This window comes from Triticum aestivum, chromosome 3D (genome assembly GCF_018294505.1).
Source record: "Triticum aestivum cultivar Chinese Spring chromosome 3D, IWGSC CS RefSeq v2.1, whole genome shotgun sequence".
Classification (NCBI taxonomy): domain Eukaryota; kingdom Viridiplantae; phylum Streptophyta; class Magnoliopsida; order Poales; family Poaceae; genus Triticum; species Triticum aestivum.
In genome coordinates, this window is record NC_057802.1 from 551,958,453 (window position 1) to 551,976,576 (window position 18,124).

Sequence of the window (18,124 nt, forward strand, 5' to 3'; positions counted from 1 at the left end):
ATGCTTGCACTCAGTGTTGATTAATTTTAATGCATGTTCATGACTGTTGTCGCTCTCTAGTTGGTCGCTTCCCAGTCTCTTTCTAGCCTTCACTTGTACTAAGCGGGAATACTGCTTGTGCATCCACTTCCATAAACCCCAAAGTTATTCCATATGAGTCCACCATACCTTCCTATATGCAGTATCTACCTGCCGTTCCAAGTAAATTTATATGTGCCAAACTCTAAACCTTCGAATGAAATTTTGTTTTGTATGCTCGAATAGCTCATGTATCAACTAGGGATGTATGTATCTTCCATGCTAGGCGGGTTATTCTCAAGAGGAGTGGACTCCGCTCCTCACTCACGAGAAAATGGTTGGTCACCGGGATGCCCAGTCCCATGCTCAAACCAAATCAAATAATTGCAAACAAAACTCCCCCAGGATTGTTGTTAGTTGGAGGCACCCGTTGTTCCGGGCATGCCATGGATTGATGCTTGTTGGTGGCGGGGGAGTATAAACTTTATCATTCTACTTGGGAACCGCCTATAATGTGTGTAGCATGGAAGATATCGAGATCTCTCGGTTGTTATGTTGACAATGAAAGTATGCCGCTCAAAATATTATTTATCTTTATTTCAAAATCGAGCTCTGGCACCTCTACAAATCCCTGCTTCCCTCTGCGAAGGGCCTATCTATTTACTTTTATGTTGAGTCATCATCCTTTTATTAAAAAGCACCAGTTGGAGAGCACCGCTATCATTTGCATCCATTACTATTAATTTATATTGAGTATAACTATGATTGGATCTCTTTTACCATGAATTACAATGTCTAGTCAGCCTTGATCTTCAGAGGTGCTCTGCATTTATGTTTTGCGGTCTCGGAAAGGGCTAGCGAGATACCATCTTGTTATATCATATTATGATTGTTTTGAGAAAGTGTTGTCATCCGAGATTTATTATTATTGCTCGCTAGTTGATTATGCCATTGATATGAGTAAACATGAGACCTAAGTGTTATTGTGAATATGGTTAGTTCATTATCTTTGTTGAAAACTTGAATGCTGGCTTTACATATTTGCAACAACAAGAGCAAACAGAGTTTGTAAAAGTTTTTTCTTTATCACTTTCAGTTTATCAACTGAATTGCTTGAGTACAAGCAAAGGTTTAAGCTTGGGGGAGTTGATACGTCTCCATCGTATCTACTTTTCCAAACACTTTTGCCCTTGTTTTGGACTCTAACTTGCATAATTTGAATGGAACTAACCCGGAATGACGCTGTTTTCAGCAGAATTGCCATGGTGTTATTTTTGTGCAGAATAAAAGTTCTCGGAATGACCTGAAACTTCACGGAGACTATTTTTGGAATTAATAAAAAATACTGGCAAAAGAATCAAGACCAGGGGGCCCACACCCTGTCCACGAGGGTGGGGGCGCGCCTGCCCCCCCCCCTGGGTGCACCCCCTACCTCGTGGGCCCCATGTTGCTCCACCGACCTCAACTCCAACTCCATATATTCGCGTTCGGGGAGAAAAAATCAGAGAGAAGGATTCATCGCGTTTTACGATACGGAGCCGCCAAGCCCTAAACTCTCTCGGGAGGGCTGATCTGGAGTCCGTTCGGGTCTCCGGAGAGGGGAATCCATCGCTGTCGTCATCATCAACCTTCCTCCATCACCAATTTCATGATGCTCACCGCCGTGCGTGAGTAATTCCATCGTAGGCTTGCTGGACGGTGATGGGTTGGACTAGATTTATCATGTAATCGAGTTAGTTTTGTTAGGGTTTGATCCCTAGTATCCATTATGTTCTAAGATTGATGTTGCTATGACTTTGCTATGCTTAATGCTTGTCACTAGGGCCCGAGTGCCATGATTTCAGATCTGAACCTATTATGTTTTCATGAATATATGTGAGTTCTTGATCCTATTTTGTAAGTCAATAGTCACCTACTATGTGTTATGATCCGGTAACCCCGAAGTGACAATAATCGGGACCACTCCCGGTGGTGACCGTAGTTTGAGGAGTTCATGTATTCACTAAGTTTTAATGCTTTGGTCCGGTACTCTATTAAAAGGAGGCCTTAATATCCCTTTGTTTCCAATAGGACCCCGCTGCCAGGGGAGGGTAGGACAAAAGATATCATGCAAGTTCTTTTCCATAAGCATGTATGACTATATTCGGAATACATGCCTACATTACATTGATGAACTGGAGCTAGTTCTGTGTCACCCTATGTTATAATTGTTGCATGAAGAATCGCATCCGACATAATTATCCATCACTGATCCAATGCCTATGAGCTTTTCACATATTGATCTTTGCTTAGTTACTTTTCCATTGCCACTGTTACAATTACTACAAAACTGCTACTGTTACTTTTGTCACCGTTACCGTTACTTCCATATTACTTTGCTACTAAATACTTTGCTGCATATATTAACTTATCCAGGTGTGGTTGAATTGACAACTCAACTGCTAATACTTGAGAATATTCTTTGGCTCCCCTTGTGTCGAATCAATAAATTTGGGTTGAATGCTCTACCCTCGAAAACTGTTGCGATCCCCTATACTTGTGGGTTATCAGGGACTGTAGTCACAACGTACTAGAGCCTCGAAAACCACACAACAATGCAAAGCCTCAAACACCACACAAAAAGTAGAACAACCCGAATAAGTGCCTCCGCACATGGCTAAGCCAGATATGAGGGCCTGGTTGATCGCTAGCGAGCTACAAGGGGCCAAGCGAGCTCAAGAGTTGCCGAGAACTGGAGCAATAATGGCTATTTGAGTTTTAACCACTTCTCTGGAAGATGGCAGAGTGTGGACGAATGGAGAATTAGTAGGAAGCAGGGGATGTGACATGATTTGTGCAAGACTAGGAGGTGAGATGAGCGATTCAGTTCGGGAGCAAGAGTTATAGGAGAAGAGAATCAACGCTGGGGGTGCAAGAGAGCTGAGAAAGGCATCGATAATCGGGGAGGTCAGCTAGTCCCAAAAAAAAGAAAGAAGAGATGGAGAGAATTGGTCAAAGGTGAAGTTGTTGGATCAAATAGATCCAGGGAAGAATAGAATGGGAGAACAGAACGGCATGCCGCCTATCATCCGCAAATCACCAATCACCATAGAGGGAAACTCTTGCAGTTATTTCTTTTCTCTCTCAGCACAGACTTTCTTCTCGCTTTATAGATAAGGCCATGAGGTTGAACGAACATGGTGATGAGGGCATGAACTATGGGGGCAGCATCAAGGTGATGCTCCATACATTCCATGAACACATTTATATTGAAGTTGCTATCCAAACCCACCATTGTGCTTGCCTCAGCCACCACCAATTCAACACTTTTGTCAGTGAGGAACCAGACTCCTCTGCAAGAGCCTGTTAGCCTTTTGAGTTGTACTAATTGAGCCGATGTGACAGCTAGGACTGCGGTCCATCATGTAGCATTGGCCATGCCCTGAGGACCTCTCTCACGAAGCTGATCAAAGAAATACCAGACAACAAAGAAATACCAAACAACAAAGAAAACATCGTAAACAATGCACACACGATGTGTTGCTATACACCATGACCTTATTGAGCAGGAGCATAGGAGTAATCGAACTCCAGCTAAATGACCATGCGGCCATCGACGAAGATCAAACCTAGCTTTCTAGGAGAAATCACGGGACATCGCGATAGAGCCCATGCCAAGCTGTCGTCGGAGAGGATCCTCTCGCTCCATTTCATGGTGCGTCGATCCTGCCAGCGAGTAGCACATGCTAGGAGCAGTGACAACGAGTTTCCTTTCCTGTTGACGTGTTTGCGTTTTTAGGTAGTACACTTGAGACGCACAAATCTCAAGACACAAGTGGCAATTAGTAAGACCTCAGATATTTTTAACCCCGCAGGAATTGTTAAGTGCTTTTTAAGAGAAAATGGAATTGCTAACTTTTAACTGAACTATTTAGCCGAAATATCCAGTGTAGAATTTAACTAAATTGATTTTCATGAAAATAAATTAAAAAAAGTTTTTTTATAGATGATTTGCAGGGCTTGAGTCCAGTCTTAATGTAATACCTCTTGTATAGGGAGCAACAATCATGTGCGGCGATTTGGTTCAGAGACTCCTGTAAGACTAGTATTTTCAAAAATATGAAATAAAAAAAGAACATTTAGGTAAAAAAATTAAAAATGGCGATGCGTGTAGACGCTTGCAAAATATGTATAGAAGTAAATAGAGAATGTGTTAATTGTACGTCGTACAAAAAGATAAATTTGTGGTTCCAAAAAAGTGAAAAGTAACAGTTTTGGTTCTGTTCATTTGTGTACGATACAGTTACGGAGACATGCACATACATACATAGTACACAATTATATGCTATTTAATTACTGTTTCCAAAATTACTCGAGGTTTCCAAATATTGTGCTTGATTTTACTTTTATTTTATTTAAAAAACGAGCTTCATGTGGTCGGGGAGGTGATCTGACTCTTCGAGAAGCGAGCACACAAGCGATGGCCGCACCACAGGATTCTCGTGCCAGGAAAACGAAATCCAAAACGTGGTGGAGCAGTGCGAGCTAAAAAAAAAAGTAAAGCGGTAGGCGCCTTATCCTCCTGCGAACGTGGGTACAGACACTGGTGGGCTCTGGCTGCAGGGCAGCATTAGCAAGCAATGGCTTCCGTCGCCTTCTTCTCGCTGCTGCTTCTCTCCGCCGCCACGGCTCCTCCCGCTCTCGGCTTCACGCGGGGCGACTTCCCTCCGGACTTCGTCTTCGGAGCCGCCACCTCCGCGTACCAGGCAACAAACCAACAACCATGACCCAGCAAAAATCTGAATTTCTTTCATTCGGCTTGTGTTTTTCCGCCCAATTTACTTAGCCTTTTGGGGGTTTGTTTGGCTGCAGTACGAGGGCGCCGTGGCTGAGGACGGCAGGAGCCCAAGCATCTGGGACACCTTCACTCACGCAGGTAATGAACCAAATAACCATTCAGGTACTCAGGCTCGTGCTGATTTGGGACTAAGATAAAAACTGGATGCCGATGTTTGATCAGGTAGTTATCCTGTCAGGTTCGTGCTGATATTTCTTGTTCTGACGACAGGGAAAATGGCGGATAAAAGCGTAGGTGATGTCGCTGCCGACGGGTACCACAAGTACATGGTAGGTACAAGCTTCTAAATCTGCCCATTTTTGGGGGTCCGCATGGCTGATTGTAGTGATTTTAAGCAAGGATGCAGCCGTCTGCTAGTGATACCAAACTGAACATAATAAGCTCTGTCTAGTTCCTTATTCTCTCTTCTCTGCCAAAAACAGAATAAAATTTATTCTTATTACCTATCTATCAATTTTATTTTATTCTGCTGTGTTGAAGTGTTGTGATTTCCACACTGAATATCTGAACATTCTGTTTTAACTTTTAACCAGACATGGTCTGATGTTTCAGGATGATGTGAAGCTCATGGTTGACATGAACCTAGAGGCATATAGATTCTCTATCTCCTGGTCAAGGCTAATCCCAGGTAAAAGTACTTCTCATTATATCTCCATTGCACTATACTAGAAAAGCACAAAACTTAAACTGATTGTTGGTTTCTAACGAGATTTGCAGATGGCAGGGGAGCTGTGAATCCAAAAGGGCTCGAGTATTACAACAATCTAATAGATGCACTAGTGCAACATGGTATGTTTATTTTCTGTTGTATATAAATGGAACTGTACTGGCAAAACAGATTTGTATGTTAGTAGCCTAGTAAATGATCAACACTTCTAAAAAAATGCAGAATCTATTTTCATGTGTCTCCACTATCTAAACTTATGTGTGTCCATCGTGTTTCCTCAGGGATTCAAGTCCATATAATGATTTACCAGCTTGATTACCCTCAAATGCTGGAAGATGAGTATGGAGGATGGTTAAGCCCTAGAATTGTGTAAGATTCCAGAATTTCTCCCTTTTAGAGTTGTAGTGATGACCTACCTCAGGATCTTAAAATGTCGAGAGGGTCCTACTTTCCTAGTATTAATATTTCCTCACAGATGCTACTGCAAAATGCAGGGAGGATTTCACAGCATTCGCAGATGTTTGCTTCAGGGAGTTTGGAGACAGGGTCTCCTACTGGACTACGATAGATGAACCTAATGTGGGTGCGATGGGATCTTACGATATTGGAGTGATTGCACCAGGACATTGCTCTGATCCTTTTGGAGCTATAAAATGTACCGTGGGTGACTCAACTGTTGAACCATATATAGCAGCTCATAACATGCTATTGGCGCATGCATCGGCAACTACGCTTTACAGAGAAAAATATCAAGTGAGTGATTTTGGGCCCAAAATTTAAAATCAGTGCCTCTCTGTGATTATAAGCTAGTAAGATTTATGTTTCTATCTAATATAAATTCTGATATATCAGTAACTGTATATTCTTCAAAAAGAAAAATATTTTAAAGAGAAAGTATTGTCTGACCATATATTTTTCTCAAGTGAAAGTACTGTCTAACCATATACTGATATTTGGGGGTCAATCACTATCAATTGTAGTTTGTTGGCATATTAAATATTTGGATTTCTCAACATAAGGTCTGATTAGCTGCACAAATACATCACTTTTAATTTCCCATGATGTATATTCATATGAAAAGATTTATTTGTCCATAAAAGAAGTTTTGCATGTAGGCCATGCAAAAGGGGGTTGTCGGCCTAAGTATTTACTCCCTTTGGCCTTATCCTATGACAAACTCTACGGCGGATTTAGAAGCAACAAAAAGATGTTTGGACTTCTTTTTGGGCTGGTATGTTATCTTTACTCTACCTTTGCTCCAGGAATGCAGAACTGACCAGCGTGTGCTGTCTTTTAGGATACTAGAGCCCTTGATGTCTGGAGATTATCCGGAAAGAATGAAGAAAATTGTTGGTTCGCGTCTTCCATCCTTCACAAGAATCCAGTCCGAAGCTATAATTGGTAGTGCAGATTTCATCGGGATAAATCACTACTATTCTGTCTATGTGAATGATCGCCCTTTAAAGAAAGGCGCTCGGGACTATTCCGCAGACTTGTCAATTAGCTACAAAGGTAAGCATCCTTGCTTTAGTGTTCATATTTTTCTGTAGCAGCACTGCAGCTGCAGGGGGCAGTGTGTTCCATTTATCTACTGACAACATAATGATGCAAACAGAAGGTTCACATTGTCAATATATAAACTGACGAAATTCGTTACGCTTCTGAAGCAGATTTACAATCTGAGATCTTTTTAATCCAAATGGCACACCTAACAAAATATATGTTTCATTGGTGCAGCTTCTAAAACAGACCCGCCAGCCGGTAAGGTAAAGTTCTTCAATGATGTGTTTGTCAGATACTACAGGGTTCAGCTGTTCTTTTACATGAAACATTAAATTTGGAATTCTAATCTAACACGAGATACCAGAAATTAATGAAATACACTTGAAGGTCATGCAGTTGAGCAATACTGGGATTGTGCCTGTCTTGCAAGTTGTGACATGAAGAACAACTTCTTGTGAATGCAGGCTCCCCCAACGTCTTTTCCAAGTGACCCTGAAGGATTGCAACGTGTGCTACTGTACTTGAAAGAAGCCTATGGGGACATTCCCATTTATATCCAAGAGAATGGCAAGTCGGTCTAATTCCTGATTACAATGATCTCCAAAGAGGAACATACTAGTTCAATCATTCTATCTAAAATATGTCAATGTTTACGGACATCATCGTTGGTTTGCAGTTCATACATATTTGATGATATCTTTTGCCCGCTCTGCTTTCTCTCTTCAGGTCAATCCTCTAGTAATGACACTCTCGTCGACACCGAGAGGACCGGGTACTTGAAGAGCTATATAGGGAGCACATTGGCTGCATTAAGGTCAGTCATTCAAGAAGAAAAATTGCACATGTTTTTCTGCTTCACTACAATTTCATGCAGTTGGGGCGCCCTGTAACCAGAACTTCGGAGTTCAGAGTTCAGTTACCATGGTGATGTTTTGCTCTGCAGGAATGGAGTCAACGTGAAAGGCTACTTCATCTGGGCCTTCCTGGACGTCTTCGAGTACCTGTCAGGTTTTCAGGCACGGTACGGCCTGTACCGTGTCGATTTTGACGACGAGGCCCTGCCACGGCAAGCCAGGCTCTCTGGTCGCTGGTACTCTGCCTTCCTGAAGAAGAATAACGATGATATCGATGTTCAGACTGAGCTCAACAGTACAGGATGGCATGCTGAACAATGAGTCGCATCATCGGACACGTAAATACATAGGCATACCACATACGCATAGATAAGGACAATGGTGTTCTCTTTCCTTCACAGGGAGAGCCAGCAGTCGATGCATCATCTCTAGTGTCTTTCGACGCCAAGTAAAACCATAAGGACGGACCCATCTCTACCGTTTCCTTATTGAAAAATTTCAGGGGATGTTTGATTGGTATATCAACATTGCCACAGCAGCTGCTATGGTTTTTTCAACTTGTTTTGACATACTCATCGAACCATGCAATGCAAGTGACGTGTGAAATCGACAGCATGAAGGAAATCTTGTCACAAGTGCGGCTACAAAGTAAGGGCATCGTTGGCCCCTAGGTAACCGTCCTCGGACAGTGATGCGGAGTTGCCCATTCAACCATGCCCGCATACATTTTAAATCAGATTTTAACAAACAAAAAAACAGTTGAATCACATGCAAACCGAATAATTTTCTTCTAAACCGGAGCACATTCATAACATTTTTGACATATTTCATTAGACGAAAGCAACCGGATCTAAACCTAGTCTAAATTTTTAGAGGAAAGGCGCGAGCCCGACTTTAAATTAATAAAGCCAACAATAACCAACAAGGATTAACAACACAATAGAAAAGAGGTAGCAATAAAATCTAACGGCCACAACAGGAAAGTGGTAGCAATAAAATCTAATGACCACAACCGGCAAGGACCACGACACGTGGGCTCGACGCAGAAACACAAAAGGAGGGCAGGGGCGACTCTGAGACCCAGCTAAGGGGGCGATGCTTGATCCACGAACAATTTTTGAACTCGAATTACAAATTTATGAAGAATTTTTGAATCGACGAACTTTTTTCAATTGACGAAATTTTTTGAGTCGATAAACATTTTTTGAATTGCTAAAAGAAAATTTTGAACAGGCCATTTTTCTTGAATCGATAAAAAAAATTTGTAAATGCATGAACATTTTCCGAATTAATCAACATTTTTTGAATCAATGAACTTCTTTTGTAATTCATGATATTTTTTGTTTTTTTGAACATTTTCAAAAAATCATGAACATTTTTTTAAATTCACAAACGTTTGGTTCAAATTCACAAACATTATTTGAATATGTAAATATTTTTTCAAAATTATGAACATTGTTTTTAATCCACAAACATTTTATGAACCGACCATTTTTTTAACCGATAATTAATTTTGGAATCGGTGAATTTCTTTTGTAAATGCTTGAACATTTTCCGAATTCATGAACATTTTTTGAATCAATGAACTTCTTTTGTAATTCATGATCATTTTTTTTATTTTTTCAATATATTCAAAAAATCATGAACTTTTTTTAAATCCACGAACATTTGGTTCAAATTCACAAACATTTTTTTAATATGCAATTAGTTTTTCAAAATCATGAACATTGTTTTTAATCCACGAACATTTTATGATTTCTGGAATATTTTTTTCATAAATTCACAAAAAAAATTGAAACTTGGATATTTTTTGGAAATCCTGAATTGTTTTAAATAAGAAAATATAAGAACAGAAAAGAAAAAAGAAATAGCAAATAACCAAGAAAACGGGAATAAAGAACAAAGGGTGAACCTAATACGGGGCAGTTCATGATTTATAAAAGAGAAATGGGAGCTAGGTGGGATTGAAGCTGGGTCTCTCTGGTGGAAGAGAGAAGCTCTAGCACCGAGCTACCTGCCAACATCTGATATTTAATAGGACTGCGGCTAAATGAATCAACTCAAAGCGCCTTCATAGGAAAAAAAAAACGGTTTGTTTTTTTCTACTTATGGATGGCATGGTGGATAATTTGTGCCAAATTTAGGGGCACTTTTGGTCGTACCGCCAAAAGCAATAGCCTCTTTATTTATTTATTTTGATCATAACAACTTTATTCATCAAATAATAGCAAGGTCGTTTACATAGTGATGAAGAATAAAGTCAGGGACATTGAATTCCCAAGATTCAGACTTATTAATTCTAAAACAGTGTTTTGCCAAGCAATCTGCTACCATATTTGCTTCTCTGCTGCAGTGGACAAAATCAATACTAGCAAACTCCATGACCATGATAGAACACTCTGCAATGATTGGAACATCAGTTCCCATATAGGCATTTGGATCAGAGATGTTCTCCAACGCCAACATACTGTCAGACTCGATGATAAGTTTAGTGCAACCCAATTTTTCTGCTAGGATCAAACCACTTCGGATAGCCATAACTTCTGCTGAATCTGCACTAGAAACATGGGGAGATAAAGATTTAAGATTCATATGAGGTATCCAGATGCAGATGAGAAAATTTGAGCCTCGATCAGTAAGGCACGTCCGGACGCGTCCGCGGGCGTTGGATGGCCTGGATTTGCCTACTCCGAATGTAGATGCTTTTCCATGTCAACCGTTTCGCAGGCTAGCCTGAGTAGGCATACTGTTTCCACTATTTTTTCACTTTTCCAGGCCCAGGCCAGGCTCCTTTTTTACCCGGGCGTGGACTCCAACCAAACTAGTTCGAAATCCAGGGCCGAAAACAACGTAACGTGACATGAGCCGGTCGGCCGGCCACCGCCTGCGCGAGTAATGCGTCGTGCGCATCGTCGAAAACAAGAAATCGCCGAGGAAGCATCTGCGGTTCTGCACTCCCGCCAGCTGCTGCCTAGTCGTCATAGTTGGCAGCAGAGCTTCCAAAGAAGATTTAAGTAGCAAGGGCCAAGGCCAACCTGCCAAATCGTTCACTACTCACTAGCTAGAGATGGCAGCAGCAGCAGCAGCAAGCAGGGAGGAGCGGTGGAGCCTCGCCGGCAAGACGGCCCTCGTCACCGGCGGAACCAAAGGAATCGGGTACGCCCCCTGCATGCATGTTTCTTTCATGCCGCTAGTTTTGTGACTGATCATGCGCGCACGCACACTAACTTGCGTAACATGCATGGCGCAGGCGCGCGATCGTGGAGGAGCTCGCGGGGTTCGGCGTCCGTGTGCACACATGCGCCCGGAGCGACGCCGACGTGCAGGAGCGGCTGCGCGGGTGGGCCGCCGACGCCGACGCGGGGCGCCTGAGCGGGCGCGTCACGGCCTCCGCCTGCGACGTGTCCGTGCGCGGCGACCGGGAGGCGCTCATGGCCACGGCCCGCGCCGAGCTGGGGGGCAAGCTGGACATCCTCGTGAACAACGCCGGGCAGACCTTCTTCATGCCGGCCACGCAGAGCACGGCGGAGGACTACGCCCGGCTCATGGCCACCAACCTCGAGTCGTGCTTCCACCTCGCGCAGCTCGCGCACCCGCTGCTCGTCGCCGCCGGGGGCGGCAGCGTGGTGAACATCTCCTCCGTGGCCGCGGCCATCGCGTACCCGGTGCTGTCGGTGTACTCGGCGACCAAGGCGGCCATGAACCAGCTCAGCCGCAACCTCGCCGTGGAGTGGGCGAGCGACGGCATCCGCGTGAACTGCGTCGCGCCGGGGGGCATCCGGAGCGACATCCTCCAGAGCAGCGGCATCGAGGTTGACATGGAGGCGTTACTGGTGATGGGGAAGAAGGAGAACGAGCGCGTCGCGCTGGGCCGCATGGGCGAGCCGGAGGAGGTCGCGTCGCTCGTCACGTTCCTGTGCATGCCGGCCGCGTCCTACGTCACCGGGCAGGTCATCTACGTCGACGGCGGTCGCACCATAGCGGCCTAGGCTTCGCTTGCTGCTTGGTCGCTAGCTACGCTAGCTGCCACGGCTCCATTAAACTGTTCTTTATCCATACACCCTGCTAGTAAATAAGCATCTTCGTTTCGAGTTCAGAGAAGACGACGAAAAGGCATCTTTGTTCCATCTTGAGACATTTTGTTCCATCATGCGGACCGAACTATGCGTGCACTTTCATTGTTACAAAAGACTAGCACATATGCCTATTATGCATTGTAATGGTCGGGAGAGATAATTGATGTTTCCATAAAATACGGTCTTGCATGCGGCAGGCGACAGAGCGAGGAGCTGCGGTCTTCTGACGGGCATGTTTGGTCTGCAAAATCTTGATAGTGGTGGGGTTGCTCGGCGTGGCAGCGATCACTCAACTGGTGCTTTTTTTCTCCGGGTCCGCTTCGTCTCGGGGCTGTGGCCAGCTCCTCATCCGGTGGTTGCGCGACAATCTTGCTTCGACCACTCGATGGCATAACCGAATGGACTACTAATCGTTGCGCATAACCAAACATGAATGTTTCTTTTTTATCAGGGTCAATTCTCTTTATTTTAGCGCTCACCTGCCCACAGTTTTTTAAAAACCAAACCCGCATCTTCTCTTTGATTGGCATGGGCAAGCTACCACTGGGAATAATTATGAAGTCCCTAGTTATGCACATAATCCTCGAGACAACTTATTTATTCTAGACAACCTCCTTATTTCCAGACAACCTGGTGACGTATAAAAACTTGTGGCATTTTAATATAATGTCCCAAGGTAAGGCTATTGGTATCATAATTGCAATCTAGTTGAGTTGGTTTTGTTCATCGTCACAATAGGGAAAGTCCATAGTTCAATTCCCTCACAGTCTAACTTTTTTGCTGCTAGTCGGTATGACAATAAAAGAAATGTGTGGGAGGCCCATTAGCCCACCCGGGGGCATAAACGAAAAAAAACGAAACTACATGCGGACCGGACAGAACAAAATCAATACGTATATTTAATAGGTAGACCAGTCATTTTTATGTATCACGAACAAGACCGACTAAGCTCAGTTGGAATCCGCCCGAGGAACGAGGAACTGGACGGGACATCGCAAATTCGATTCCTTACGGCCGCAAACCATTTTTGCTTCCCTCGGTGGGGATTGATGGTCTGGATGCGGAGCGGGAATAGGAGCGGAGTGGGACTAAGGCTCAATACAGCCTGGGCGACAGAGCAATTTTTTTGTTTTTTTTTCTGGTGCCAACGGCGTGGGAGCTAGTATATGACGCTAGCGGCGTCAAATAGCACTTGGAACACACAAAAGTTCGGGTTTGGGCTAGCACACTAGCAGGCACCTAACCGACTTGTATTTGTAAGACGTGAGTAAAACTCCAAGAAGAACAACAGGTTGAAGGATCGAACTCATGACCTCAAAGATCGAACCTGGTGCTGCTAGCCACTCGAATAAACACGCCCTCCTAAAACCAAAGGCCAGCTCGAATGTTTAAGAACATACTCAGATTTGAAACTTTTTTGTTTTCCTTTTTTGATTTTTTTTTGAAATTTTCAAAAAATAATAATTGTTATGAGTTACCAAATATTCTTGGAAACATGCACAATTCTTTAAATCCCAAACAGTTTTTAATAATGCAAATAGATTTTTGAAAATTCCGTACATTTTCAGAAAAACACGAACCTATTTTGAAATTCAGAAACATTTTTGGAAAATATGAACCTTCTATTAAAAACAGAACATATTTTGAATTTTTTATTTTTTTTAAAACGACATGTTTTCAATATAACAATTTTTAGAAAATGTGTTTTTGTAACTGCAAAATTTATTTTTGATTTGGTAAACATTTCTTTAAAGCAAGAATATTATTCAAAATTTTACATTTTTAAAATGCATTTTTTGGAAAGCTCAACAAATTTTGTAAAACTCAAATATTTTTAAAAATTGGAAACATTTGTTGAATTTTGAAGAAATTGCGAAAAAATAACAAAATTTAAAGTTCCGGTCATTTTTCAAAACATAAACAATATTTGGAATTCTGAATTTTTTTCAAAAAATGAAGAAAAATTGAAATTATGAACTTCTTTTGGAAATTTGAATTTATGGAAAATAGAAAAAGAATAATAAACTTGGAATAGAAAAAGAAACAGGAAAGAAAAAGAGAAACGAAAAGAAAAAGAAAATAGAAACAGAACACATAAAACAACAAAAATGGGTCGGTCCAGTCCTCGGGTTGCTTTATGCATGCCACAAGTTGGGTTTTCCCTGTTGCGTGGGAAGGAAATAATGTGGGCTGGCTTTGCTGGGCCACAACGCGCAAGGCCTACACACAAAAATTAAGTACCACCGAAGATAGAAAAAAGCCTTTCGACGGTGAACCGATCAAAAAATCAGATGGGCGCACCTTACTTTATTATTAGTAGGTATAGATTGACTCGAACCGAGGTTAAATATTTGCAGTACTAGAAGATATGTAAACATTGTTATTCCTGAGATAGTTTCACGTTTTCGGTCTTGTGATTATGTTTCACTCTGAAATTTTCATCCTCCCCAAGAAGAGACTCGTAGGTGATTAGGTTTCCTCCTCCTTGTATCAGCGTCATCGACAGTCCCCCCCCCCACCTCTGATGACCTTTAGGCTACAGAGGTGCGGAGGACCTCGGCCCTCCACCGACGGGAGGGACCCCACTCTTGTTCTTATTAGGTTTGCCGTCTTCTTTGAGGCTATGTGGTGGCAATGATGTCTCTAAGTAGGAATAATGTCTCTCACGTTTGATCTCCGTCCCGATGGTGTGTCCAGAATTGTCAAATGACATGTGGAGGCGTTTCTCTATCATATCTCGCGTGATTCGATTGGTGTCGGTCTTCTGTGGATATGTTTGGATCTAGTATTTGTTTGCGTGTTAAAAATGTGTATCCTTTCAATCTACGACTCTCTTCATTGGTGATGATTCCTGCTCTGGTGTACTGGCCTATGGGGTCTTAGCACGACGACTTCTGGACTATCTATTACAACAAGGTTTGTTCAACTCTGCTGAGGGAGAGGCGATGTTGGTGGCGCGCATTGGGCTTGCTCCAGTGATTTTAGTCGTAGTCGGTGGTCCATGGACCTAGTTATCATTTTTACCATGATTTTCTGTGTATTATCATGATTGATTATGAATAGATAAGAAATTGCTTCCCCAAAGAAATATCATACCACTTGGTTCTAAAAAAGCACTCTATACTTTTTGACAAAAGTATATTTTTATCCCTCGACCTTATTACTCCCTCTGTTCCTAAACATAAGTCTTTTTTAGAGATTCTAATACAAACTACATACGAAACAAAATGACTGAATCTATGATCTAAAATATGTCTATATGCATCTGTATGCATGTAATCTCTAAAAAGACTTATATTTAGGAACAAAGGCAGTAGTAGTTAGAAATGATTCGTGAAGAGAAAAACTTATTTTCTCAATTATGAAACCAGATATCTTTTGCCTCTCGGGTTGCTTTGGATGGTTTTTGCGCCGATGTGGCTTGATTTTGATTGTTGACTTCGCCACATCATCGTCCACCTCACCACACACACTCCTCTCTCTCTCTCTCTCTCTCTCTCTCTCTCTCTCTCACTTGATATCATCGACCCCGACCTTGACATCCTCCTATAGGAAGGGAGAAGGAGGATGACTGAGTCAATGCACCCATTTATGTCAATGTCGATGAGTGTCCTCGCCATGCCTGACATCGTCACGGATGCCTCTGTGCCGGAGGGTGCCGATGAGACAAGTATCACCACTACCTTGGGGGGGGGGGTATTTACATCCCTTCCCCTTTTGGAGTTTAGGGATTTTTCTAAACAATCAGTAAATTGAGACACAAAAATACACGTTTTTAGGAGACAACCACTCCTAAGTCTAGTGGTTGATGCATTGCAGTCTATGGGCCAAAATGCGGTGGTCCCATTTAACTAATTTGGTGCGCTTGTCCAGCGCCGAAGGTGAGAAAAATTAGCACCAACATCTGTGATCAGGCACGCAAATCCGTTGTTCCTCACACATACCCTCCTGCGCGTCTGTCCATAGTATGGGCTGGCCCATTCTGGTTTTCTTCCACCCGGTTTTCCCTGAACCGGTTTTTTCTTTGTTTTCCTTCTGATTTTTCTTTCTTTTATAATTCTTGCTTTTTTCCTTCTAATTTTCTGAAACCAAAAACATTTTTCAAATCCTTTTGGAAATCATGAAATTTTGTGAACATTTGTTTTAAGTGTGAACATTTTTTAAAATTGTGAAACTTTTTTAAATCAATGAACATTTTTTGAATCAGAGAACATATTTTTGAATCCATTAAAATTTAATGAACCGGTGAATGTTTTTAAAATCAATAACTATTTTTTCAATCTTGGTATATTTTTAAAATTAATGAACATTTTTTGAAATGCTTGAATAATTTGAATCAGCAAAAAAATTGAATCAAAGAACTTTTTTGGTAATTCACGTTCATATTTGATTTTTGTGAACATGTTCAAAAACATCCATGAACATTTTGTGAATTTACCAAATTGTTTTCAAATTCAAAAACATTGTTTCAATACATGAACATTTTTCCAAAATCAAGAACATTTTTTAAGCCACAAATTTTATATGATTTCTGGAACATTTTTCCAAAATTCACTTTAAAAAAAATTGGATTATTTAAGAATAAACTTAAGACGCAAAAAAAAACAAGGGGGCTTCCTGCCTCGCACTTGAGCTGGCTCAGTCGGGCGTGCTGGAGGGGAGAGGGTGCACGCTAGTTCGTTCGCCAGCGCATCACGTGCTAAATATGAGCACTCCCTCAATCCTATTCCGTATGTAGTGCGTTGGTAGTCCATAAAACGCATACGCTGAGACGTTATATGACCCGGCCAAGTGCATGCTTTTTCTTTTATTTTTTTCTCAGCTGGTTTGATTGGTTTTCTGTCCATTTTGTTATATTATTCTTTTTCATTTTTCAATATTCATTTTATTTATTTATTTACCTTTTTTATCTTTTTACCAGTTTACAATTTTTATTCGTTAGCACTTTCTATAAAGGACTACATATTTTTTAAATATGATTTTTTTAATTCAAAACACAAGAACACATTTAGTTTGCTATTTGTTTTTCCAAATTATGAATATTTTTTAAATTAGGGAAAATTTGTTTTCCAAATTTGTGAACATTGTTTTTTATAACTCATTGACATTGTACAATTCTAAAACATTTTTAAAATTTATTCAACATGTTTTATATTTTAGAAAAAAATTATTTAAATTGGGCACATTTTTGAAAATTTCCACACTAGCCGGTTTTTCTAGTTTAAAGCTATAAACAAGTCGGCCCAGTCACTTGTCTATACCCCTATATAGTGTGCGAATAACTCTAAAAGTTGGTCGTTGGATGAAGCCAATCTGACGGTACAGAGATGGCAAATCCGAGTACTACTGGCCGTTGGATATCATCTACACTCCACCAGATTCTGCCACATCTACACTCTTATAAAAAACAGAGTTGGTGATGATGGTGTGTCTGCCATCCTGCAAGATAGGCTGTTCGATTTATATCTAACGGATAGGAAGGAAACTATGGCAATTTTGCAAAAAGGTACCCACACACCTCTCCACATTTGCAAATAAGGCTTTCCCTCGTTCATCCTTTTCTCTCACAAGATAAACTAGCCCTACAAATGCATCTTGATGTTACGTGCAACGCACGGGCATCTTGCTAGTGTATAATCTAAAAGACTCCATGGTTGAACTTAAGCATAATGCACAAACCTCAAAACACAAGCACTACTCCTTTGTTCTAAAATCTTTCATATCTTAATTGCCCAAACTTTTTTTTCTAAATGCATTGTCACTATTTGTTTTTACTTTATGCTTTACAATGCACAATTTCATGAATCTTAAAATAGTTTTTTTATTAAACTAATTGATTTTTAAAGAGATGAACTATAAGAATTAAACGAATATCTACGTCATGCATATATGACTCAAAGTTTACATGCTATAGTGTGGTATTTACGAAAGTGCATAGGAGCACCTGCGGGCTACCTCCCTTGATATCTCACCATTCAATATGCATAGCGATTTGCACCGCTGTATTAGCATGCTTGTATTCTTTGTTATAATTCATTCTATGTTTTTCTGTATAAGTAGTATAAGAAGTTATTGTCTACGCAGACTGTCCCTCTCCTGGCCCACTCATCCCCATGCTCTCGTGCCAACCCCCAACAACCAACAACGACTCATTAACTTGTGAAACACA

The 18,124-nt window shown here is 41.4% G+C and overlaps 2 protein-coding genes across 2 annotated transcripts; both read left to right on the forward strand.

Annotated features, from left to right (window-relative positions):
• Nucleotides 1–4,496: 4,496 nt before the first annotated feature.
• LOC123080428 (beta-glucosidase 5) lies at nt 4,497–8,436 on the forward strand. The gene is made up of 13 exons (XM_044503354.1): nt 4,497–4,763; nt 4,870–4,933; nt 5,066–5,124; nt 5,408–5,483; nt 5,573–5,644; nt 5,804–5,891; nt 6,017–6,275; nt 6,638–6,753; nt 6,820–7,034; nt 7,260–7,288; nt 7,490–7,592; nt 7,752–7,839; nt 7,969–8,436. Exons 1-13 carry the CDS (start codon nt 4,638–4,640, stop codon nt 8,198–8,200), a joined length of 1,527 nt encoding a protein of 508 aa, XP_044359289.1. The 5' UTR covers nt 4,497–4,637; the 3' UTR covers nt 8,201–8,436.
• A 2,439-nt stretch (nt 8,437–10,875) lies between these two features.
• On the forward strand, nt 10,876–12,051 carry LOC123075345 (noroxomaritidine/norcraugsodine reductase). Its single transcript, XM_044497975.1, has 2 exons — nt 10,876–11,035; nt 11,130–12,051. The coding sequence occupies exons 1-2, from the start codon at nt 10,947–10,949 to the stop codon at nt 11,866–11,868; spliced, it is 828 nt and encodes a 275-aa protein (XP_044353910.1). The 5' UTR covers nt 10,876–10,946; the 3' UTR covers nt 11,869–12,051.
• The last annotated feature ends 6,073 nt before the right edge of the window (nt 12,052–18,124 follow it).